The sequence below is a fragment of the Ictalurus punctatus genome, chromosome 21 (genome assembly GCF_001660625.3).
Source record: "Ictalurus punctatus breed USDA103 chromosome 21, Coco_2.0, whole genome shotgun sequence".
Lineage (NCBI taxonomy): Eukaryota > Metazoa > Chordata > Actinopteri > Siluriformes > Ictaluridae > Ictalurus > Ictalurus punctatus.
This window is the reverse complement of record NC_030436.2, coordinates 1376965-1403901: the sequence shown is the minus strand read 5'-3', so window position 1 is coordinate 1403901 and position 26937 is coordinate 1376965. Positions and strand designations below refer to the sequence as shown.

The following is a 26937-nucleotide window of genomic DNA, read 5'->3' as shown; positions in this document are numbered from 1 at the left end:
GTGGGGGAAAACCAGTGTGTGTGTTTCTGTGGGTGTGTACACATTTGTGTATATGACAGTTCTGCACAATATGTACGAATAATGTTGTCACTTGGGTATTTTTTTCCTCAGTCAATACAGATTCTATGCAGAAAAAAACAAAAGATTCTTGTTTTTTTTTTTTTGTTTTTTTTTTGGAGGTTTTTTTTGCCTGCATGTTCTTTTTAAAAATCAAAATGGATGTGGAGTGGCACATCGTGGCACGTCTAACCTGCATGACTGTCGAATTGCTGTTCTGAAAGCCTTGAGTTTTGAGATTGCAGCAGTTTTCACATGTACTCTGACCCTCTCCTGAATCTCGGTGGAGAAAGTGTGCGAGTGGAAATGTGTTAGTGTTTTTATATGAGACAGACAGCCACTGTTTCTAAATAAGGAGGTGTGTCTAATAGTGGCCTCAGACAACAGAAAGCTTTTCTTGTACCGTTTCAGTGACAGTTCTGAGTTGTTTTGCTATGCTAAGTGCTGTGTCACTGATGTGTAAGCACTCTTTGATTGGCAGGTGTGTGTGTGTGTGTGTGTGTGTGTGTGTGTGTGTGTGTGTGTGTGTGTGTGTGTGTGTGAAGACTAAGAAAATCTAAGCTCAAGTCTAACATTTAAAAAGTTGTAGGATTAAAATGGAAATAATGTGTAATTTCAGGAGCTATGATCTTCTCAGTGGGTTTTAATCAAGTTGCACTTTGTCCGTTTGTCTTTGCTTTGTGTGACCCACACTGATATTTTAATACATTTTATTGACCAAGAAAGAAAAAACACTTACAAGGAATATGACTCCATTAACATGGATTAATTAGAAACCTGTAGACAGCGAAACTTGGGTAATATAAAATACGAATATAAGATATGCGTGTGTATATATGTGTGTATATGTGTATATATATGTATATATATATATATATATATGTATGTATATATATATATATATATGTATATATATATATATATATGTATATATATATATATATATATGTATGTATATATGTATATATATATATATGTATATATATATATGTATATATGTGTATATATATATATATATATATGTATATATATTTATTTATTTATTTATATATATATATATATATATATATATATATATATATATATATATATATATATATATATGTATATATATATATATATATATATGTGTATATGTGTGTGTGTGTGTTTGTGTGTGTATATATATGTATGTATGTATGTGTGTGTGTGTATGTATGTGTGTGTGTATATATATATATATATATATATGTGTGTGTGTGTGTGTGTGTGTGTGTGTGTGTGAACAACTCTGAATAGACGGGTCTGAACATGTCAGTATGTGCAAATGTAGGATACAGTGCTCTATATTAGCAGTGTGTTCGCTTGTGTTAATGAAGTTTATCCAGTCTGTTACCGAGCAAGGCTGCGGCTCGGGGGAAGAAACTGTCGAAATGCCTAGATAGTAGCCGCTTGCCTTAATTCCTCTACTTTGGGATCCAAGCTCAGATTTGTTTGCATGTCATAACGCAGGATTCAATGCAAACTTTGATTTGCTTTAACATACAGACTCTTTCAAAGAGCTGGTCTTCTTTTTTGCCTAGTTGCTTCATGTTTCTGGTCATACTGGGCTTGTTCTGTCCTCCGCTTCTTTAGAACTCATCGTGTTACGTTTCACACCACTTCCTCCAACCCAAAGCTAGCATCAAGTGAAAACATATGTGAAGGGTTATTCTAATGGATGTTCGATCCATTTCTGGTATACGGGTCTCTCCCCATTCAAATAGGTCTTGTATGATGGGAATAACTTCCTTGGGGTATTGTTAAAATGGCTGACATTGGATAGACTTTACTCTAAGGGGCTAAGCACTTCCTTTCACGTCCTGTCTTTCTTCTCCCACTCTCACTTTTTGTCCTCTTGTATATGAATTTTATATGAAGGTTGTCTTTCATCAATCTACTATGAATTTCTTTGCTTCTAAAAACAAGAAACTGAGTGGAAAGAGAGGCTTCTTATACATCAGAGATGCTGTAAATCTGTTGTATATAAATAAATAAGTTAAGTGAAACACTCTGTTTGTCTCTGCAGTGTGGAGGGTGATGGTGCTGGCTGTGAGGCAGGAGCGTCTCTGGAAAGCGGATACTCTCGTGGGCCGGTGACGCGCAGCTCCATCATCAGCACCGAGCACTTTGAGGCACCGTCACTTTACTCACACGAGGTCCGGCAGCGCCCGCGTCGCTCCAAACTCCAACACTCGCAATCTATCCTCCGCAAACAGGCTGAAGAGGAGGCCATCAAGCGCTCACGCTCGCTCTCCGAGAGCTATGAGCTCTCCACTGATCTCCAGGACAAACAGGTTCTCCTCTTCTTCTGTTTTGACTCTTAATGTTTCATTCATGCTCTTCAGTGCTCGTATATGACGTGCAAAAGACCCCCTCCAAAAGACATGCGTTGTAGGCTGATTGCCATCTCTAAATTGTCCATAGGTTATGAATGGGTGTGGTAGTGTGTGCACGATTCTGCCCTGCGATGACTAGCCACCCAGTCCAGGGTGTCCTTCACCTCGTGCCCTGAGTTCCCTTGGATAGGCTTCAGGCACCCCAGGACCCTGACTAGGATAAGTGGTACAGAAGCTGGATGGATAGATGGAATTATACAGGAATATATAAAAGTCAATTTTGATACGAAATGCACCACATAAAAACTCCAACTAAATCAAATACTTGACTTTGTGGTAAGAACTAGTTCTACTGCAGTAGGTAAAGATAATGTTAGCATTTTGGTGCTTGAGGACCAACATTAAAGCTACTGTAGATGTTCGTCAGACACCAGACTGGTCTTTCCCCCTTAAATCACAAAGAGGTAGCCGATTATACTGGCGCTTTCCAAAGTATAGCTGGACCACAAATATTAACCAGCTGTTATATTCTTCTCCTAAGTGTTACCGAGAGCCACAAGTCAACATAGCTTCAAGACAATAGCAGCATTGCCTGCTGATAAACAAAAACACAGCATTAGCCAGTATCCAGCGGACTAGTTAGTGGAAAGTATCATGAATAGTCTGCGTGAATAAGGTTGTCCCGTAGAGCCTATAAAATCTTTGAAGCACTAACTAAATATCCAAGAGAATTAGTCATGATTTGTACAGTACGCTGACTAAAAATAAATCAGTCACACGATCTCCATTTCCTTCTTGACGAGTCAGTCAGAAGATGTGCGCCGCTGCCTTGTTAAACCGTTCGCAAACCGACAGTGTCGCGTTTGATGAGAATTTAGAGCTGCAGAGAATTTCTAGCTGACAAGCAGATCTGACGCAATCGTCTGCTTTGAAATCCACCAGAATGGTCACCATGAAAAGCATTCTCTGTATTTGTATTGTACAGAGCATGTCATTATTTTGCTACAAATTGCATACCAGTTTTTTTGTTGTTGTTGTTGTTGTTTTGCTGTGTCCAAAATAGCATTTTAGATGTATCAGAAATGCTGTTGTCCCTGTTGTTTACAAGATCAATTATTTCTTCAAGGAGAATGCATCTCTGTAGGCGTGATTCACTGTGGAGTTCACGATTTATAAATTATAAAGACATACATTTAATATGTTAGCATAATGGCGAAGTAGTAGAGTTTGTGATAAGTTTCTTCATGCAGCTCAGTGTACCCTCAGGCAGTTGGGAGAGCAGGAAGTGATCCCTTAGATCAGGGAGGCTGAGCACACATACATTCCTATAGTACTTGTAACGCAGCACCTGCTAGGCAAATCAATCAAAAAGCTGCAGCTGATAACTTCAAGTGACAGGAAGCAAACTACACGAGTGTGTGAGGTTACAGAAGAAATAGGATTATTCCAGCCTGTGGTTCTGCCTGAGGGAATGGATTTTCTCCAAAGCCATAGTAGCATAGATCAGGACTGTAGAATTGCTGTAAGAATGGCCATGTTTTAGTTGACTCTTGTTTCCAGTAGGATATAATGTTTATGTTGAGACCTTTCAGAATTCACTGAAAACAAAGCATGCTCTAATCCTGCTTGTGGCTCTGTCTGGTTCATGTTGGCAGGTGGAGATGCTGGAGCGGAAGTACGGGGGACGTTTCATAACTCGACATGCGGCCCGGACCATCCAGACAGCATTCCGCCAGTATCAGATGAACAAGAATTTTGAGCGCCTCAGGAGTTCTATGTCTGAGAACCGCATGTCCAGGCGCATCGTCCTTTCCAATATGAGGATGCAATTTTCCTTCGAAGGACCTGAGAAAGTCCACAGCTCCTACTTCGAGGGCAAGCAGCTCTCCTTGAGCGACGACGGCTCTAAGCTGGCACAGTCGGAGCGTGGCGACATGGTACCAGTCAACGTTAAGTCACAGGCAGGACAAAGCGACTTCACGGATGCCATCACCGAGCTAGAAGACGCCTTCTCCAGGCAGGTGAAGTCCCTGGCTGAGTCAATCGATGATGCGCTGAACTGTCGCAGCTTGCACGGGGATGAGGGGCAAGACGAAGTGCAACGGGGTCATGGTGACCTGGATCGGGACATCACGTATCAGGTCAAACCATCACACAGCGGAGACCGCCGCAAGCTTGATGAAATGACTGCATCGTACAGCGACGTGACCCTCTACATTGATGAGGAGGAACTGTCACCCCCCTTGCCTCTCTCGCAGTCCGTAGTGGACAGGACATCCATGGATCCCGAACTGCAGCTGCGTGCACTAAACTCCTCACAGGACTATTGGGTACACAAGGAAGACAAGGGCGACACTGACACTAGCTGTCGCAGCACACCGTCTCTGGAGTGCCAAGAGCAGAGGCTGAGGATGGACCACCTCCCTCTGCTCACCATCGAACCCCCTAGCGACAGTTCAGTGGAGCTGAGTGATCGCTCTGAGCGCAGTTCCCTAAAACGGCAGAATGCCTATGAAAGGGGTGGGCCTAGCCAGCAGGGCAGCCCCAAGCGCCATCCCTCGCATCCCTCCCATCCTTCCATCCCTCGGAGAGATGACGACGTCCCCCGGCATCGTCCACGGCAGCTAGAGAGCCACCTGGCCATCAACGGCACGGCCAACAGGCAGAGCAAATCAGAGTCTGATTTCTCAGATGGCGACAACGACAGTGTAAACAGCACATCCAACTCCAATGACACAATCAACTGCAGTTCAGAATCATCATCACGGGACAGCCTGCGCGAGCAAACCCTCAGCAAGCAGACATACCACAAGGAGACTCGTAACAGCTGGGACTCACCAGCCTTCAGCAATGACGTCATCCGCAAGCGCCACTACCGCATTGGCCTCAACCTCTTCAACAAGTACGTGCTGCTTCTAAGAACAAAAACAGCTTCCTTCCCTAGAGTGAGACAGGGGAAAAGAGAGATCGGAGAAAAGTGTTAAACAATGGTCTGGCTTCTCTTTTCATTAGCAGTAATCAGACCACAGTGATAGCTGTGAATGAACAGTGTTATGCTGTCTAATGTGGAGGTGATGTGTTTTTTAATTATCATCATGATCTTTAACCCCCAGTGCCATGTGATTTATGTGAACCAATTATAAAGGTTCACAGCCCGTGCATTAATTTAACAGTAGGGCGGGTTTTATGGATGTGTGCACTGTGACTTTCCAAGTCATTGAGGCCTCTGTTTAATTAACACCAATCAAAGATGTGAGGAGTGTGGCATAGGCAAACACGTTTAGTTTATTTGCATAGCTGGTTAGGCCAGTTTAGATTATTGGGTGACACGGCAAGCAGTCCGCCCAACCACCACCTAAAAACACTGCAGCTGTCCATCTGCTTCTCTGATGAGGAGAAGATTAGAGTTAAACCTCAGATGAACAGGTTTCCTGAAGCGTTTGAGATTGAAATCCAGACTGTCTAGATTGCTGATTAGTTTGAAGTGACTTTTAGGGACGTGTGTGTGTGTGTGTGTGTGTGTGTGTGTGTGTGTGTGTGTTGGATTACTTAAAAGTTCTCTTTGAAGCAGCAAGTCTTTAATTGTTACTTTATTGTGGATTTGATTGCTTTCTATGAAGTCCTTAATCAGGATATCTGAGCACACAAGCGAGTCTCACCGGGCTAATACACGCTCCGAAAACCCAATCTCTAACACACACTTATACAGTTTGAGCTCTCACATCTTCCTCTCCCTTTATTATTTACAGAAAGCCAGAAAAAGGTATCCAGTATCTGATCGAGCGAGGGTTCGTTCCAGACACCCCTGTGGGTGTGGCTCACTTCTTGTTACAGAGGAAGGGGTTGAGTCGGCAGATGATCGGAGAGTTCCTGGGCAACAGACAGAAGCAGTTCAACCGAGATGTCCTGGAGTGAGTTCTCTTAGTGGAGTCGAGTTGAAATCTTGCGAAAAGCCTTTTCACACATCTCGTGTATATATACATACAGACCTACGGCCTATTTTCCTCCAGGACTAAGTGCATCAATGTGTACTATTGACATATAAATATATAGGTATTCATATTTGTTGCTTTATGTGAGACTTTTTGAAGACGTTTGACTAAATGTATTTGACATCTGTTCCCACTGCTGTGCAACTTTCGTACATGAAGCAGGATAAAGAACTGCATTCTGCACAAATAAAACGCGCTTTGCCTGAACGTGTCTCTCAAAACATTACTGTCGTGACCGAGACCGCGCTGGGTGGTGAACAGAAGACGGTTTTCTGCCAGACGTGATTTATTTTTAATACATCAAATGTCCATATAAAAACAATTTCATTCTCTGTTCAGTACAAATCAATCAATTCTCCAGATGGTCTCTAATGAAAAATTCACCACGCTCATTTTTCATTTTGGGATGCTGTACCGCAATTATTAGCAAAAAGCAGAAGGAGTTTCCCCATCCCACCAGTATCCTATACATCAAATTAAAAATGTGTTGTATATGAACGTCTGCTTATGTGAGACAGAATGAATAAATCATTCACCCGTTTGTGAATATGAAATTTCTTTGCTGGTGAAGTGTACACAGAAGTTGGTTTTCTAATAAACTCCTGACTTTGGGATCTTTTGTTTTTATGCCAGTAGTGGAGGGGCTTTTCTAAAGATTGATGCATTCAAATCTGTCAGAGTATTTCCAGGAGTTTAAACCCGGCCGTAGATTTTTTATTTGTTTGTTTGTTTGTTTTTAAACCTGTTGTGAAGGGCCATCGGTAAACCAGGGCCCAAGGGAAAATTGTCCAGGAAATTGAAAGTTGTGTAGCAGAACGCAAAATTCCCACTGCTTTCAACAAAATAATAAATCCCGATAAACACAGGACGATGGCTAGAACACAAAAGGTTTTTCAAATGGCCATTCATATTTAGCAGCTCCAGTGACCCATTGGTACGAACGGAGGTTGAGACGGATGCAAATGTAGAGTTTTAAAGCTTAATAAAGAACCGAAAGGAAAATACGAGACACTATGACGTATAAGTCAAAACACGGTGGCAAAGACTAAACATAAACCAACAGGGACAAAAGTAAAGAAAGACAAATGTGAGACAAAGAGTGCAGTGCAAACTGGGGCACGTGATTCAGGTGCAGGTGGTCATGTGACTGTGATGCAGTGGCTGCTGGGAACTGTAGTTCAGAGTTCCTTCTCTGGTTACGTGACACCCATTGTTGCACTTCTGTACATGGCTCTGTATAAGGGCATATTCTACATGCCGTGAATATAAATTATCCAGCAGAAACGATCCAAATCAGCTTGAGATGTGATTTTCAAACTCTTATTATATAACAGTTCTTATTCCAAGTCATGAACTAGACTGCATGTGTAAGTGTGTTGCAGGGTCAGAGAGAGTGGTGTATTTCTGGTGTATTCTTCCACTGATCCATGTCTGATTATTTCCTTTTGGCAGCTGTGTGGTGGATGAGATGGACTTCTCTAGCATGGAGCTGGATGAAGCCTTGAGAAAGTTCCAGGCTCACATCCGGGTGCAGGGGGAAGCACAGAAAGTGGAGCGGCTTATCGAAGCTTACAGGTGAAAAACCCTCCATCCATCAACTTGCACACCAAAAGCAGTCTAATACAAGCAATAAAGTAGTTGTGAAGGATTTAGAGGCTTGTTCGGCTGTCAAACATCCATTTTAGAAATGTGGTCAAAGTGTTTTCTTCTATATATATTTTGTTGTTGTTGGTTTGTTTGTTGTTTGTTTTTGTTTTTTTGCCTTTCCCTCATTAAATTTTCCTCACATTGAAGCATGAAGAATTTTCCAACTTACAGAGAACAAATCAATCAGCTCTCACTCGAGAATTTCCTGCCTGGTGAAAATCATTAAGATTGCTGTAGTCCTGAGCACGTCCACAAACTTTGTCAGAGCCCAAGGGCAAGCCAGAAATCTCCCACACTGCATATATACACCATTTCTGAGAAAGGCTTTTTAACTGAGTGAACATAGCTGCAAATCAGAACAGCTTTTTCGTCCTTGTCCAGAGTAATACTGCATTCAGCTTTCCTCAGAACTGGGAAATCACAGAATTATCAGCCGCTGTGCATTTGAGTGCCAAAGTGGGGAAATCCCCTGGACACCTCCATGTTCACAGTATGTTATTAACCAGCTAGCCATCTAACTGTGAGCGGTGTATGTTGATTGATCTAAACCAAATTCTTGTACGGTGTGTATGTGTGTGTGTGTGTGTGTGTGTGTGTGTGTGTGTAGCATAATGTATATAAGGTAAGAAGTGATACTTTGTTTACTTGCACAACCATGATTTGATGTCACTTGCTGAACCTGGATTTGAGGACTCCATCCTGAGTTTCCACGTTGAGGGGACGTTTACTTTGGTTTTTCCTTGTCAGAGGAAATTACAAGTTACAACCTTTAATTGAATGCAACATTTGTTTTGTCTGGTCCTCTGTCGTTTTGACTCTTTTTTTTTTTTTTTTTTCATTTGGGAAACTGCTCGTGTCTGTCTAGCCAGCGCTACTGCATCTGCAACCCAGGCGTGGTGCGGCAATTTCGCAACCCAGACACGATCTTCATCCTGGCGTTTGCTATCATCCTCCTCAACACGGACATGTACAGCCCTAACGTAAAGCCAGAGAGGAAGATGAAGCTGGAGGACTTTGTGAAGAATCTACGAGGTGTGACTTTTAGCCGTTTATCCATATAAGCCTTTAATTCATCCTCAGAGAAATCTTTCATTCTCAATAACTAAAACATAAACTGTATAATTAGCTGTAATGCACTATTTTATGCAGAGTCATTCAGTGATTTTATAACAATAAAGCTTTGCATAGATTTCAAGGCTCATCTTTTGCTGTGATGTCTTTGTGACTGAGCTTTTATGTATGCGCACTTACTCCAAAACAAATTCTCAGACAAAACAGCCAGAAAGTGTGAAAGTCTTTTACAAACATTTACAGAAACATTACAGTGAAAGTAAGGGTCATGTGTGGCATTGAAAATGGAGATAGCAAGAAAAGCAATACATTTTTTTCTCCCAACATGGTCTGCATTTCTTCCATTTTAAATTACAACTATTTGCACAGCTTGAAGTTTAGGGCTGGGGCATATGAAATTGTATGAAATTCAACCAAATCTAACCATATCGTCCTCATTTATTCAAATTCATGCAGTGTTTTTAGGATTCAACTGGAGGAAGGCAAAAGAAAGGGAACGCTTTGGAGTTCTTTATTTAACATGTAGTTGCAGTCATAATGATTCAACCCCCAGTGCACATCAGGGTTATTGTCAAAATGTACAGACTTTCAGCTGTTTGCGATGAACAAATCAAACAAAAGCAATTGAAATAGTTCGACACAACGAATGCTTCAAGTAGTTTCACCAAATTCAACTGAAAATGCAATTTATAATGACTTCTCCAGTTTCAAAATTATTTAAACCCCTTCATGGCGAGCATCTTTAGTATCTCCGTGGCATCATACTTAGTAGAGCACGCATTTGCGGTTCTGACCTGCTGCAAACGGGTTGCACAGCCAGACACCAGCTTCTGGTAGCGTTCCTGAGGAATCTTACCCCGTTCCTCATGAGCAATGGCCTCCAGTTCAGTAATACTGCAACCGCCTTCTTCAAATCCCACCAGAGATTTTCTATTTCTAAGTCAGGTGACTGTGATGGCCCTGTAGAACCTTCCATGACTTCTGCAATCAAGAATGGGGGAATTTGAGGTATACTTGGGATTATTGTCCTGTTGGAAGGTCCGATGACGCCCAAGCTTCAGCTTCCTCACAGACAGCATGAAGTTTTCTCCTAGGATTTCCTGATACGTCAATGAATCCATCTCGCCTTCCACACACTGCAGGTTTCCAGTGCCAGAGGATGCAAAGCAGCCACAGAGCATCACCGAACCTCCACCATGCTCAACTGTGGACAGAGTGTTCTTTCCTCATTTTTCTTCCTTCTTCCTCTTCTTTCTTCCGCTGATCCATCGTGCCGAAAAGTTCCAGTTTTGTTTCATCGCTCCACAGAACAGAATCACATAACTTCTGTGGCTTATTTATATGATTTTGAGCGACTTTTCTTGTGTTTTTGGGGGAGTAGTGGTGAACGTCTTGGAGTTCTGGCATGGAAACCTTCTGCATTTAGTATGTGAAGTATATTAGTACTGTGTTCACTGAAACCTCAGTGTCTGTTACACCAGGTCTTGCTGCAGGTCTTTTGCAGTCACTCGAGTCACTGCACTGCTTGCAGCCGTCGTCCTTTTTCTGCCCCGTCCGGGTATTTCATGAATTTTCTACCCCTAGCCAGTTCAGGTATTTCATGTGTTCCAGCTCAAGCACACCTGCTGCAACTAATGAAGCCCTTGATTACTTATATCAGGTGTGTTTGAGACAACACCTGTTTTGCATATTCTATTCGGGGGGTTGAATAATTTTGAAACGGGAGAAGCCATTATAAGTTGTATTTTCAGTTGAATTTGGGGAAACCACTTGAAACGTTGTAAATTTGTCTGTAAATTTTGACACTGAACCTTATTTGCAATGGGGGTTGAATAATTTTGATTGCAACTGTATGATTAAATAAGAGTATTGAGTGTTAATGTTAACTTTTGCATGACTAAAGTACAAATCTCCTCAAATTCTCCTTATCCTGTAGGGGTTGATGACGGAGAAGACATCCCTCGTGAGATGCTGATTGGTATTTATGAGCGGATCAGGAAACGGGAGCTCAAAGCAAATGAAGACCATGTGTCCCAAGTGCAAAAAGTGGAGAAGCTCATCGTTGGGAAGAAGCCAGTGAGTGACATTATCACCACATCTGCTATCCTTTCCTTCTATCTGGAGCTGCTCATCACAGTTCATCACAGATCTTAAGACAGGTCAGGACTTAACAGCACTTTAGAATTTAAAAAACTCTTTACGCATTTACTTTATATTTACAGAGGAGGAGTGTACAGAGCAGTGTAGTCTCGCTTAGGTCACATTATTTACATACAAGGTGGCAATAACAGTGGATTCTCATAGATATATAAGCAACACTCTTGTTCTATAGGACAAATTGGATTAGCTTGTCCAGAGAGACCACCATAGCCACTTTAAGTTCAGTTATGGTCTACTGCAAGCTTATTCTCACAAGGTTTCCTCTTTATTGGGGTCGTAGACTAATTACTTTGCCTAATGGATGGCATAGTGTAAGTAAGAAAGATAGAGAAGGAAGGAAGAAAAAAAAAGGAATGAGAGAGCTTCAAGGTTGGTTTTAAATCCCCGCCCAATCTAATGTAGATTCTCATTTCTTCAGATTTGTGTTGCCTGGGAACTAAGATGCTCTTAGGTGCCATCACAGTTTTGAAATAGTAATAATTACAATTTTAAGTCTAATGGAGATTTCGCACATGACCTGACCTGCAGCCCTTTGCCTCATGTCTGTTTAACACCATGAGTCCCATCAGCCTTACTGTTAATGCAGAGCCCCTGTGGAGCAAAAATAGAGATGCCTCTGGTCCTTGCTGCTGTAATTAGGCCAAACTCAGCAGCATTGCTCTTCATCAACTCCAGCAGTGATCTCAGCCACACATACAGCTTACAGACACCAGGAGGATGTGTTAAACTCTAGAGACATATATTTACTCTCCAACCATGCTCCCTCTTGAAGATCCTTTCTCACAGTCACTTTGCTTTATGTCTTTATGACCTATTTGGGTTTTGTTTGTTTTTCAGATTGGCTCACTCCACCATGGCCTTGGATGTGTGCGTATCTTTTGACTCATTTTTGTATTATTAAATGGTGGTAAAACATATATATTTTGTACAAAATGTCCATCCATGTATTGACATTTAGCAAGCAAAATAGTATTCACATTGGACCCTGTGACGTTGCAGGAACTGTAATGAACTGGCATAATTAATTGTTAATTTATGGTGCTGATGTTGAATGGCCCGCCAATTGGCTATTGACTATATTCACACATCAGATGTATTCTCTTTGATTCACATTTATTTCTATAGTGCTTTTGACAAAATACATTCTAATGTCTGATGTCCTATATGCATTCCTCCACTTTTTTTAAGTTGGTATCTGCCATCTATAGCTGTCTATATTATAGCTGTGTGAAACAGCAGCATAGCAGTGGAGCTAATACCATGTTTCAGAATAATTGTACACAGAGGTAGGGGAGAAGCAGTGGGCCTAGAACAGAGCCTTGTGGAACACCAAACTTCACTTCTGTATGCGTTGATAAGTCACCATTAACATTTACAAACTAGTAACAGTCAGTCAGGTAAGGAAGAGCCATTCCCTTAAGTCCAACAATTCTGTCTAATTAATTTTAGACTCTTTTGAGCCTGTGGAACATCTGTGGAAAACGAATTATACAATTTGTCCACTTAATGCACGTTTTAGACATTCCTTTAATAATTTTCTTTTTTTACTGTAATCTGTCTTTATATTATTATTATTATTATTATTATTATTATTATTATTATTATTATATAAAATTATATCGTAGACATAAGCTTCAATCCTGCTACTGTTTTCTCTTTATTGTGTCATTTGAGGTATTGTCGTGTTGCTCATTTTTAATGATTTTGAAAGTTACATGTAAAACACAGGCCATTTTTGATCCCCTTTTCCACATCTGCTAAATTAATGGTTCTCAAACTGGGGGCCTCCAGATGGCATCAGGGGGAGCTCATAGAAATTCTAGAATGTTGTTTTTTTTACACGGCACACTAAGACACGCACACTAAGACACGCACTGAACAGAGACATCCGTTTATATACTAGTGTACAGTTCTGTTGGCCACACGCTGATAAAAGCTAAGACTATTTAAAATAGATCATTCTTTAGTTAGAGGACGTAGTCTCTTAGCTGAGAAAGTTGATACAGAAGAGCCTAGCATGGGGGGAGGAAAAAAAATAATAAAACAATTGGATGACTCTAGGGGGCCACAAAGGGATGCACCCTACACAAGGGGGCCTTACGCTGAAAAACTTGACTACTTGTCCTTTTCCCACCGTGAACATAATGTTGCAAACACTGGTTGAATATAACCCTATGACATATTGCTAAACAATGGGCTGTGTACTTTCTCTTTTACAGGTGCTGTCCTTACCACATCGCAGATTAGTGTGTTACTGCAGGCTGTTTGAGGTCCCAGATCCCAACAAGCCACAGAAACTTGGCCTCCACCAGCGAGAGATCTTCCTCTTCAATGACCTTCTTGTGGTAAGAACAGCCTGAATGAGCTGTTAGAATGACATCCAAGTAAAAGCACAAGTACAAAGTCCTGCATCTTCTGATTGGAACAACTGCATAAATGTTTGCTTCTTTCTCTGGATGGAAAGGATAGTCGTCTTCTCTAGCGATAAGAGCGATGCAGGAATCTATTGGCTCATGTAAACTGAATAGACCTTTCTGACAGTAGAGTTCATAACCACCAGTTCAGAAGGATGCAGTGGCTTTATGAGTCTTGGAGGAACTCAGAGATTGTAGATGTATGATAGATGAGAGTCAGTTAATATAACAGATAAGATCAAAAGTAAATCTAGCAGATGGGGTCTGATGGGGTATATTTGCACCCTTTCAATTCAGGTCACTAAGATTTTCCAGAAGAAGAAGAACTCCGTGACATACAGCTTCAGGCAGTCCTTCTCTCTATACGGCATGCAGGTGCTCCTCTTTGAGAACCAGTGTAAGTGGCTTTTCCCTGCCTGCTCTTCTTTTTTACATACAAATTGTATAAAGGAAAAAAGAACGAAGTCCACAGATGTTAGTCCTTCTGTAAACTGACCCACACACCCACACGCTTCTGATCTGATCAGATCAGACCGAAAATGAACATTTTTGTATCTGCATTAAATAGAGGTTGTAGTTGTTGATGCACAGTTAGTGGACATGGTAGGATACCTGATAAAATGGCCAATGAATGATGCTACAAGGTTGTACCTTTAAAACGGACCATTATGTTATATACTACAGTTTGAAAAGCAGTGACACATAATGGTATTGCTTATCATTAGTGACGTGGACATGTTACAGCTCAAAAAAAGTGAAGTTCTTTTTTTTCCCCCTGTAATTCAAAAAGTGGAACTTTCATATAATCTAGATTCATTACATTCATCATAAAGTGAAATATTTCAAGCCTTTTTTGTTGTTTTAATCTCGATGATTACGGCTTACAGCTCACGGAGATCACAAATCCAGTATCTCAAAATATTAGAGTAAAGAATTTATAATACAGAAATGTCGTCAGAAGCGTCTTGCCTGGGCTAAGGAGAAAAAGAGCTGGACCGTTGCTCAGTGGTGCAAAGTCCTCTTTTCAGATGATAGTAAATGTTGCATTTCATTTGGAAATCAAGGTTCCAGAGTCTGGAGGAAGAGTGGAGAGGAACAGAATCCAAGCTGCTTGAAGTCCAGTGTGAAGTTTCCACAGTCAGTGATGATTTGGGTTGCCATGTCATCTGCTGGTGTTGGTCCACTGAGTTTTCTCAAGTCGAGACTCGATGCAGCGTCTACCAGGAGATTTTAGAGAGCTTCATGCTTCCATCTGCTGACGAGCTTTATGGAGATGCTGATTTCCTTTTCCAGCAGGACTCTGCACCTGCCCACAGCGCCAAAACTTCTAGTAACTGGTTTTCTGACCATGGTGTTACTGTGCTTGACTGTCCAGCCGACTCTCCTGACCCGAACCCCATAGAGAACCTACGAGAGACACCAGACCAACAATACAGACGAGCTGAAGACCGCTATCAAAGCAACCTGGGCTTCCAGAACACCTCAGCAGTGCCACAGGCTGATCGCCTCCATGCCACGCCGCATCGTAATTCCTGCAAGAGGATTAAAACCCCGACCGAGTATCAGCGCATAAATGAACATCCTTTTCAGAAGGTCGACATTTCTGTATTATTAATTCTTTATTCTATTATTTTGAGATACCGGATTTTCGATTTCTATAAGCAGGGGAATGTTTTAAAATAATTAAATTGTAAATGAGTGTCAGACGTGAATGTAAACCCTATTGCATCTTCATTAATGAGAGGGAATCTTGAAAATATTGCATTATATTAGAAATGCTTGTCAGGAAATAAAGAAAAACACGCTGCCAGTAGACAGAAGAAAATGTTTCTCTCGGTCTCTTTCTACACACACACACACACACACACACGCACACACACGTGTCGCATGTCAAATGAGAAAAGTTTTTTTTAAGCAGAAATATTCTTAAAGTATTTTAGTGTGAATAATTAGTGTTTTTAAATATTTTATAACTGTATTTTTAGTTCCAACCATTCATCAATGACAATGAACTTTATTACTCCCTTGTTTTTCTTAATATTGTTCCTATTAAAAAACCTAACCCGTTTTTTGCAGCGGTATGAAAGAGAGAAAATATTCCCGAGAACTTCACAAGGACAACATGCCTGTAGTTCATCATTATTCAGTACTATTTTTGCCAACATGGGCATTTAAACAGAAGTCATTGATGTACAGTCTTTTAGCACACATGGTGGTAGAAGGTTGTAGATCTTTTAAAGGGACCACTATGGTATACACGTCTTGAGTCTACCGAATAATTTTTCTTCACCAAATCACTTTTTAAAAAAGATGCTTTGTGGTCTCAGAGCAATTTCATTGTATAAATCGATGAAATATTCAAAGCAACCAAAAGCTTTCATTATTAGATTTGAATGCATGCTTTTAAACAAATACCATGTACGATGTAGCGATTACTGTATGTGAGTCTGTGTGATTATCTGTGCTTGTTAAGTGATCCCGGCCTGTTGTTTATCAGTTTATCCCAATGGCGTGCGGCTCACGTCAGCCATCCCCGGTGCTGATATCAAGGTCCTGATCAACTTCAACGCACCCAACCCACAAGACCGCAAGAAGTTTACAGACGACCTGCGGGAGTCCATCGCAGAGGTGCAGGAGATGGAGAAATACAGGATTGAGTGTGAGCATCAGCAGCCTTCCGTCATGACCTCATTACTAAGCCGTTTCCTGAGACTAACACCAGCAAGACTTCTGAATGATCTTTCTTTTGTTCTGTAACTTCATAGCAGTTTCTTTTTAATGTCTGTGTGCCATTGTAATGGCTTCAGAATTCAAATGTGTCCTGCTGGTCACTTCTTACCGGTTAGACGGTTATTATGTGGATGCAGAGGTAATTTGGTAGGATTCGGGTGGAACATAAAATGAATGAACATTTAAAATGTGTGTCTGTATGTAGCTGAGCTGGAAAAGCAGAAGGGCGTGGTGCGGCCTAGCATCTCGCAGAGCTCTGGTCTGAAAAAGGACGCTGGCAATGGCAACCTGAGCCGAGCCAGTCTGGACGACAGCTACGCCATGGGGGAGGGTCTGAAGAGAAGCGCCCTCAGCAGCTCCTTACGCGACCTTTCTGATGCAGGTAATTTCAAAGGTCACCACGAGTGCACTTTTTCAAAAGTACACTTCTAGTGAGCAGAACCAACACTGTACCGGTGGTGCTAAGAATAGTCTCAGTTGTGCACCTCATACGATCAATCCACTGACTTACCGAAGAATTGTCCTCTAATTATAGCACAATCTCCTGCACAATTCAGAATCAGTCATAGTTTCCACTGAGGTTCTGTAACCTTTTTGAGGACCTAATGGTTCTGGAGTAAGTCTAAATAAGAGCTACACATTTTCTGCATGAGGTTGTGTTTCCACTTCAGGAATCGTAAACATTACTAGAAGTGGTTATCAGTGAGCAACAAAGAGCAAAGCAAAGTTTTTGACCTTTATGGATTTTGCTTTGTTGTGTGAATATATATGTAGAATATTCCACACCAGATCGTTATTCCATGTCAGATAAAAGCAATGACAGTGGTGCGTACATGTGGACAATGTGTTACACCGAACAGCAAAACCTTCACTACATTGCTATTATGTTGCCTGAACTCTTGAATGAAAACCGTCAGCATTGGAATGGGAACTAAAAAGGGTCCTGGGAACTACAGGCCAGGAACTAAAATCAAGTTTCTCACTCAATCATAATTCCTCTGCTGGAAACGCATCCTGTGTTCCTGAGTTCTAGAAGAAGAAAAAAACTGGGTGCTTTGTTCCCACCATGTTGGACTCTTAATGATAAACTGCCATCATTGAGAAACTCTCAGGCCGATTTTTAATCGAGTTGAATGAACTTTGTGCCCAAGGTGGGCCGTTGCTGGCTGTGCAAACTGACATTATAATCAACACAGAAGATCAATAGAGCATAAAGGGGTTCGATAAAAAGGTAAATAAAGCAGAGTAAGTAATTGATATTCTCTGCACTTAGTTGTAAGCTGCATGATTGCATGGTAATGACTGCACAGGAGAAACTAGGAAGGTGTAAACAGCGACCCACAGCTTTTCTATTAGCACAGCCAGATGATAATACGGCCACACTGCGAGTGAGAAATGAACTGAGACAATGAATGAAATCCGGAACCGGCGTGTGTGCTGCAGTGGGCATCTTTAAACAGTATATAGCATAACAGAGGTGAGGATGAATAACACCTTTTGTGTTTTTGTGATAAGACTGTGTCCTTGCTAATGTTTAATTAATGTCCATCATGCCATGGATTACACAGACACGTGTTTGGGGTTTTTTGGTAGTAGTAGTAGTAGTAGTAGTAGTAGTAGTAGTAGTAGTAGTGTCCCAAATAGTAAGATTACTATGTTTGCCATATTCAGCGATAGCAGTCAGGTTACTGGACCTGTCAGGATCACGATGCCTGAGAGTTAGCTATGACACTTTTAGCTTTGTGTGTTTGGGTTCTCTTTCATCAAAGACAGACCAAAAATTATAATTCTTACCTATATTTTCCCCATTTCTTTTATTTTTAGCTCTGTATCCTGTAGTACTGCTAGGTAAGTTAGTCTCATTATAATGCGTCTTGTTGGATGGCTAGAATCGGTTGCCCTTTATATATTATAGAAACTAAAACATGATCGAAAATGCCAGATCTATTCATTCTAGCCTAGAAAAGTGCTCGATCCATCAAATCAAATAAAATCTTCCATCACCTGCTTGTAGCCAGAAGATTTCTGCTCACTTACCCCAATCCCATTCTCCCAAACTCAGTACACCCGTTGTGAGGCAACTAGTGGCTTGCCGTGTATCCGTTAGTGCCCCCTGCAGGCAAGCAGGCTAGGTGCTGCTCTGTTTTTCCCCTTTGTGCTGTGCTGTGCTGTGATGTATAAGCGTACTCTGATTTGTGGCATGTCCTGCTCAGGCAAGCGAGGTCGCCGCAGCAGTGCAGGATCTCTAGACAGCAATATGGACGTAAGTACCACAACGTAAGGCTCACCCCTCCAGCCTGCCGTGAGCAAGAGCCTCCTCCTTAGTGACGCCTCTGACTGTGAAACTGCGACTTTCTTCTCGCTTGTATTGTTCTTTGCACCTTTTGATTGGTTCTTTTAGTTTGTGTGTGTTTGTGATGACAGTGTTGAACCTCACTCACTGCATGAGCTATTTGCCTCGAATGTAGATGTTTCATTGGAAGCGTTCTTCACTTTCCCAGCTGAAAAAACAAAACAAAAACAACACATCATAATGGGAATTAAACTAACGGTTTCCAATAACCATTTTCCTCTCCGTATCTAATGATTGTAATGGTTATTGGAGACCATTAGGCCAGCTCCCATTATGATGTGTGTGTTGTTTTCAGCAGGGTGTGAACTTACTGCCATCACCCATCTTACAAATAAATAGTCAGCATGCTACAACCATCGTGTTCTATTGAATGGTCTGTCATATAGGTTGTGATGCAAATAAATGTTCGGTGACCCTGAAAGAGAAGACTTCCTCTCCAGCCTTGACAATGTGAACCTTTCCTATCCAGTCCAAAGAACCTACAGTATTTTTACTATTAAAAAAAGAGAGAGAGAGAGAGTAGGGAAGAGTAGTAGAAAGTACAGAAATAGGAATATGACTAGAAATATTTCATCCATCCATGCTTGAGAATGATTAAGATCATGACAAAGCAGTACTGAACTACACACACACACTATTGCAAACTGTTGAGCTTTATTAATATTAATATTTACCATCCACTTTTGCATGGCATGCATGACCATTCAGTATCCTCTCTCTTCTACTATGTGACACTGACAGATGAGGTCTTGTTATGCATAGTGCCACGTTGCCTGAATGTTCTGTCCGTTTTGTTACAAAATATGCCATAGTGATGAACAATGTGAGGCATGGAAATGCGTTTAATATTGCACTGATTGTTCATTCTGTAGTCTTTTGATTACTCCAGCTACATTCCACCTATACCAGCTTCAGACGTTGTTGTTTCGTAATAGCAGCATGTCAGACTCCAGTCCTGGAAAGCTGTTTGAGTTACCGTGACCAGGTTGAAACTACTATATAAATTGGAACTATACTGGGAATGATTCCAACACGAAACATGTTTAAGTTGTTTTAATTGCTCTATTATTTATAATTACTGAGATGAGGTCATGTTGGTATGAGAGGAACAAGGTGAAATATTCAATGTTTTGTTTTGTTTTTTTTTGTAAACATGAAACAAAGATGATTTTATAGGCTGACCTTTATCTCGTATCAGGGGGACTCATAAAATAGATGTCTGTTTTCATAAATATATTCATATCGCTGCTAATTGAGATGATTATATAATACATTGCATGTGAAGAACGAATTGGTTATTAGTTGTGTAAGATGAATCAGCCCAGTGGTGTTGCAGCCTTTCAGCACAGTAGTCTGACCCCCCTGCTGTGTATTCATCAGTGATGTACAGGGTTTTGTGGTAGAGCTGCGTTCTCTCCTTTCACATGGTGTGTGTGTGTGTGTGTCTACAGGGATCCATCATTAACAGCCCTCACATGAGGCGTCGTGCTGCCTCCAGTCGTGACTGCCCCTCACGCCAGCACTCGGTGCCCAGCTCCTCCTCACTGCTTGGCTCATTGTTCGGCACCAAGCGTGGCGCCAAGTCTCCCTCTCTTCCCCCGCAGCCTCCTCATCCATCCCACCCCACCCTGATCTCTCACACGCCGCACCCGTCTAACCTGCACCACACAGCACGCGATAGCACAAGCCTAAGCGACACACATCCACCACACCACACTCAATACTGCCACGTTCAGCAGAACCCACCTCCATACCACCACCACCACCACTACCACCCACCTGCACACATCCAGTACCACCCCTCTTCTGCAGCCGCCTCTTCCTCCCATGGCCATTCCCATGCGCCACACACTCACGGCCCACACGCTCAGCACCCGCCCCACCCTTCCCACCTGCAGCACCACCACAGCCAGGTTCCACCCCCGGTAGCCGGCCCCGGCAGCGCAAAGCCCAAACACAGCGGCATCAGCACTGTGGTGTGAAGGACTGAGACTGGGACTGACTTTCCAGAGGCACCTTGGCAGATTTGTTCTATAGCTGGTATGTGAAAGACTCTGGCCCAGGAACCAATTGGGCGAATGAAAACAAACAAAGGCATTGTGACTCGTTTCATTTCATTTAGAGCCCCTTTCCTCTGGGAAGAGAAAGGGGACGCACACTGTGTAGCACTGGCTTTCTCTTCCAGGCTTTCAGAGGGCTGCTAGACCCCGTGGATTTCCCACCTCCTTTTCCACATTTCCTGCACATCACCGTTCAACTGTTCACTCCCAGACAATGCTGCTTTTTCCTCATTAGGGTCGAGTCATACTTTTTTCTTCTTCTTTTTTTTTTTTCTTCCTTTTTCCCCCTCCCCAACTTTACACCTGGACGTCTGTCCAGCTTTCACGAAATGACAATGCCAAGCATGCACAAAGACCATAGCTACTGTTTTATCTTGTAATTAATTGCTTATGGAGCACTATAAAACACCCTGCTTGCTAATTAGCAGAAACAAACAGTCTCAGTAGAATGATAATGCCTAGAAATGGAGAGTTTAAATACAATGGTCAACAGTCTAGCCATGAATCAAGTCGCTCACAAAGACGTACGTGTTCCAGTATATAATGTAGCTGTAGACCACAGTTCTCTGTGAAATAGTTAGCAGTCTTTAATGTGCCAATTATTCAAAAGCAGTTACTGAGTTAGTAAGAAATGCTTTGTGTATGTCGTGCATATACTATTTTGTAAAATAATATCAACAATCAATATTACTGTTACAGAACAAAATGCGTCCGAGGCGTGAGATGAAAAGAAGAAAAAAAAAAGAATCTCAGTATTATACTCTTGAAGTAGAAGATCTAGTCTCACTAGTTATCAAACTCAGTCCAACTCTTTTGATTAGGTGAGTGAGGGCTTGACCTGAAACTCCTCTGGTTGCCTTTGAAGCAAAACTCTGAGAATCTTCTGTTCCGGCAGAACTGTGTTTACTGCACTCATCTGCTCATCGCTGACCAATCAGGAGGCAGAAGAGCAGGAGGAAGGAGTTAGCTAATGCAGGAATCCTCCTTAGGCCTTGACTTATCAGTCTTGGCCACTTAGTGCACCACGGTTTTATTTTTTTAACTATTTTTTTAGGGGTGAATAAAATGATATGAAGTAAAAGATGATCATGATCAAGCAGATTTGACTGAGGGGGTATTTTGGGGGTAAAAACAAACAAACAAACAAACAAACAAACAAACAAACAAAAAAACATACATGCTTTGCTCAAGAGGATTTAGACTGTTGTTTTTGACTTTAAGGAGGGAGGCAACATTTCAGAGTGACTAATTTCTTTCCCCATATTTCAAGAGATTTCTCCCGGGTTCTTGCTGTGCTATTTGTGTTCTCAGCGGGCTGAGTGAGTGTGTGCCCCTTCAACCCCCGGGTGATGCCGTTTGTGCTTCTGCATGCAGCGTAGAATGAAACGGGCTTTCTACAACTCTGCTTTTGGTCTGTTTGGGTTTCTTTTTTCCTTTCTTTTTTTTTTTTTCGAGGAATGCCTTTCACTTGCTCACAAATCCAGCTGAGTATTGTATGAAGTAGTGTGTAGCAGGAGTCGAGATATTGTACCTTATGACAGAAGATTTGAGTAGTGAGGTTTAAATCATATTTTTCCACACACGTCTTCAATTTTTGTAACTTGCTTTATGCTGTGTATAGAAAGGACTTGAAGTTATGATCTGATTCACGTGATCTTAGCCCAGAGAAGAAAGCTCTAAATAGCACTTGTCTCATTTTTGTAAGTATTCACTTATGTACAGCAACTGTGATAGAAACTTGTTCTATCCGAGACGAATATCAGCAGTGAAGAGATTTGATTAGCAAGTGATATTTTTTTTTCCCAGCAGTCTTTGTCCCATTCTTTTTTCCTTTGGTTTGTTTGTCTGTCTGTTGTTGTTTTTTTTTTTGTACTAATCATATGTGCAATATGTATGTTTAGGTTTTGTAAATGAACATTTGCAATCTAGTGACAGACCTTTTTTTTTCCCCCCCTTTCCCTTTAAGCGTGTCCTTGTCTTTTAATTCTGCATTGCTGCTCTCCCTCCTTTCTCTGTTCTAGCGACTTGCAGTGAGGAATGTCAACTGAAATACTCTTGCATGTAACATTATACTGTAAGGATATTCTCTAAATATTGTATATTCCCAGAAATATCAGTGTTACCTTTGACTGTTGTTGAAATTTAAGTGACATTAAAAGTATGTAAACTTCTCTTCATGCGACTGTGTTCCTATGGAAGTCATTTTGTCATATTTTGTACCAGAAGATATTCCACTATAGATAAAATGAATAGAACCAGCTATATTCCAGCTATCAAGTACACACTGTGTATCGAGGCTTTAAAAGCAGATCAAGCTTCTCAGCTACTGTAAAGATGTTGTATAATCCTACTACAATTTACATATTAATTATATACTGTAACACCATTATTAATGGCGGGTATCAGTGTGAGAAGTGTTTAAAGTAAATCACTTATCACTGTATTATTATTATTATTATTATTATTATTATTATTATTGATGCTGTTGTTAATGTTCCTTGAATGCTGCTCTCAGATCCAGGTTCAGGTTTGTAATTCGCATAGTAGACCAACAATAATATATCAGCTGGACCTTTTCCATTTTTTGCATAGGTAATATTTATGAAGCCATGCCACAATAAAGAATGAACTTAACAGATTACCTCGAAAGGAAATTAGAGCATCATGAAATAAATTGATTTCTGGGACAAAGTAAGGAAAAAAAAGCAAATGTCTACATTTTTTGTTTTCCTTTTGTTGTTGTTTTTAAGGCTTTTTTTTTTGTTGGTTGGTTGTGTTTGTTTGTTTGTTTGTTTGTTTTTTGTTTTATTTGAATGCAGCAGATAGCAAGTGTAATGCTTTAATCGTGTGCAGTACAGGGCTAACAGTCTAAAACTTGTGTTCTACTGCATGCATTTTCACTGTTGATTGAATTGTCATCTACCATAAACTTAGGAAATTTACTTATTTGTTTTATTCTGCTTTTTCCCTTGCGCTCTGTATGATTGGATGGGGCTTTTTTTGTTGTTGTTTTTTGCTTGCTCTTACATTTTACACCAATTTGCTGCACATTAGCATGTATTCTGGTTTTACTTGTTAAAAAAAAAAAAAAAAGAAAAGAAAAAAGGGAATCATTGTGTGTGTGTGTGTGTCAGAGTGTCACTGTTCATATGACAAACTTATAAGGAAATGGGGGAAAAAAGGTTGCCAATATCTTTAAAATCTATTTTAAAGGGAAGGGTAAGGGTTATAGGGCTAATGTGTGTATAGAGTCGGTGTATTATTAGTATTTAATTTGTCAACCATCAAATACCATGGGTACATTTTTATCTCTTTAAAGAAACTTATTAACCCACTTATATTATTACCAAATGTTTTCGATTTAGCATTGGGTAGATCTTACAAACTGGCTGTTACCTGAATTTCTCACATTTAGTCTGACATTCTCTCTCAGTCTCTGCATTCTCTCTCTCTCTCTCTCTCTCTCTCTCTCTCTCTCTCTCTCTCTCTCTCACTCATACACACACACACACAATGTAGTTCATTTTATAGGCCTAGTTATCAGATCAAGACATGAGAATATTCATGTTAATATGTATTCTGTTTCTAAGTAGATTGAGACCCGATAGATGTAAATCTATAACTGTGACCATGTGATTATCACAAAATAAATATATACTGTCAGATTCATTCAGAACTTGTTGATCTGTCTGTGGCATGTAACCTGGGAAATATGTAGTTTGCTATTAAGCGTAGATGCAATTTATTAAATGTCTGTGCCAACACAAAAATAGATTGTTGTACTGAACATAGCTTTAAATGGCGTTATGGCCAAAGGATTGTGGTCACCTGATCATCACTCCCATATGTGGTTCTTCTCCAGATTGTTCCCACGGGGATGCTCCAATCGATTGGCCGCCTATCGTTATTCTATGACTCGATCGGTAGAATCTAAATTTGGCCGATCTCACGAACCGATCGCGATTTGATGACATAAAACATGTGAGGACATAAAACACACGAGGATGTTAAACTTTAGCGCTGCAGTCATGTCGTCATCAGGGTGGAATTATTACGAGGTCTCAAGACACCATGAAAAATTCACTGTTTGCCGTGTATTTTTAAATGCTTATTAAAATGTTCATTGTAAAATGAATATTTGTTGTGATTATTTATTTGATTCTCAATTAAAACAACAATCTACAACATTACTATAAATAATATAACCAAGGAAACATCTGTGGTATCACTTTATCTGGGGGGAAAAAAAAGGTTAACAGTGACGGTCAACAGAAAGCACTTATATAACACTTGAACGATCGGGATCGGCCTTGTTATTGATGACGTGAATCGGTAATCGGTATCGGCTGCAAAAATACTGATCGGAGCATCCCTGCACCATTGTATAGAATGTCTTTGTATGCTGTAGCAATTTTCCTTCACTGGAACCAAGGGGCCCAAACCTGTTCCAGCATGACAATGCCCCTGTGCACAATGGATGTCCATGTCTTCTCCACTGTAGAAGAACTCAAGTGGTCTCCTCACCCAACATCAGTGCCTGACCTCAATAATGCTTTTGTGGGCGAATCCCCAAAGCAATGCTCCAAAATCTAGTGGAAAGCTTTGCCAGCAGTGTGGAGGTTATTATAACAGCAAAGGGTGACCAATCTGGAGCGGGATGTTCAACAAGTACATACGGTGCACCCTCGTCAGGTGTCCACAAACTTTTGGCCATATAGTGTATTAAACTATTCAGTAAGTGCTAATAACCAGCTCTGCGATCTGCTTTAACATGAACAGCCCTAGTAATTAGCATTAATAGTTCACCTTTATTTAGGTGAACTTGTTTATTACTAACCATCCAAATGGGTCAAAATGGGTCTCGAAATATTTTTCTATATTCTATCATTTCAAAGATGCCTGAAAGCGCTGTGATTTACAATATTCACAATTTCTGCTAATCTCTGCTGATGAGGGGTTTTTTCCATTGCATTTTTATGGCTCTACTTCTTAGCACTGCCCTTTTTACCCTACAAGATCAACCCATAAGATCCACTCCTTAGTTCTCCATTTGTCACCCATTTAGTAGTGTCTCCAATCATATCTGGGAAAACGGATGTCACGGGTGTCAGATGTCACAGCAGCTGAATTCTGGGAAACAGATACCATCCAAATACCATTGCCAGTCATACTAAATACTAAATGCCAGTAATACATTTTGACACCTCTACTTCATAAATATATTTTATCAAACAAACTTTTTAGGCTAATTTTTGACCTTGCCTTCACATTGTGTACGGAGCCAGTTTAACACACACACACACATTAGTAAATACAGTCAGTCTGCCTAAAAATAATGAAATCTTTTTCTCACACAATGTGTGTCATGATTTGCCTCACACTTCCAGGGTTGAGGGTTCAATTCCCACTGCAGCCGTGTGTGTGTCCAGAGCCTGCATGTTCACCCCGTACTTCAATGTTTTCCTCCAGATACTCCAGTTTCCTCCCCCAGTCCAAAGACATGCATGGTAGGCTGATCGGCGTATCTAAAGTGTCCGTAGTGTATGAATGGGTGTGTGAACATGTATGTGATTGTGCCCTGTGATGGGTTGGCCCCCTGTCCGGGGTTTCCCCTGCCTTGAGCCCTGAGTTCTCTGGGATAGGCTCCATGTTCCCCGTGACCAAGTAAGTATAAGCGGTACAGAATGGATGGGAATGTCATAGGGAAATGGCATAATCATTTCAGTTTGATTCAGAATTCAAATCATCCATCCATTTTCTGTACTGCGTATTCTACACAGGGTTGCAGGGAGCCTGGAATCTATCCCAGAGAACTCGAGGCACAAGGCAGGGGACACCCCGGACAGGGGGCCAACCCATCGCAGGGCACAATCACACACACACACACACACACACAAACACTAAGGACAATTTTGGAAATGCCTACAACGCCTGAAAGAAACCCCTGCAGCACGGGGAGAACATGCAAACACAGGTCAGAGGCAGGATTCCCCCAACCCTGGAGGTGTGAGGCAAACGTGCTAACCGCTAAGCCACCATACCATATATATAATATATATCAGTCTGTACAGGATTTTGCTGAGTTTTTTTTTTTGT

At 41.0% G+C, this 26937-nt stretch overlaps 1 protein-coding gene across 8 annotated transcripts in view; it reads left to right on the top strand.

The window, feature by feature from the left end:
- Nucleotides 1–24510, top strand: part of iqsec1b (IQ motif and Sec7 domain ArfGEF 1b) — a 216079-nt gene extending 191569 nt beyond the window's left edge. For 6 of the 8 annotated variants that reach the window (XM_053674051.1, XM_017450616.3, XM_017450615.3 and 3 more), the window contains 13 exons: nucleotides 2105–2372; nucleotides 4070–5316; nucleotides 6164–6325; nucleotides 7859–7981; nucleotides 8919–9085; nucleotides 11061–11200; nucleotides 12122–12151; nucleotides 13504–13629; nucleotides 13996–14095; nucleotides 16196–16357; nucleotides 16634–16810; nucleotides 18642–18691; nucleotides 20233–24510. In XM_053674051.1, the coding sequence (XP_053530026.1) occupies nucleotides 2105–2372; nucleotides 4070–5316; nucleotides 6164–6325; nucleotides 7859–7981; nucleotides 8919–9085; nucleotides 11061–11200; nucleotides 12122–12151; nucleotides 13504–13629; nucleotides 13996–14095; nucleotides 16196–16357; nucleotides 16634–16810; nucleotides 18642–18691; nucleotides 20233–20763 (3283 nt within the window). In that variant the 3' untranslated portion in view covers nucleotides 20764–24510. The other 2 variants (XM_017450622.3, XM_047149337.2) reach the window with 2 other exon arrangements.
- The last annotated feature ends 2427 nt before the right edge of the window (nucleotides 24511–26937 follow it).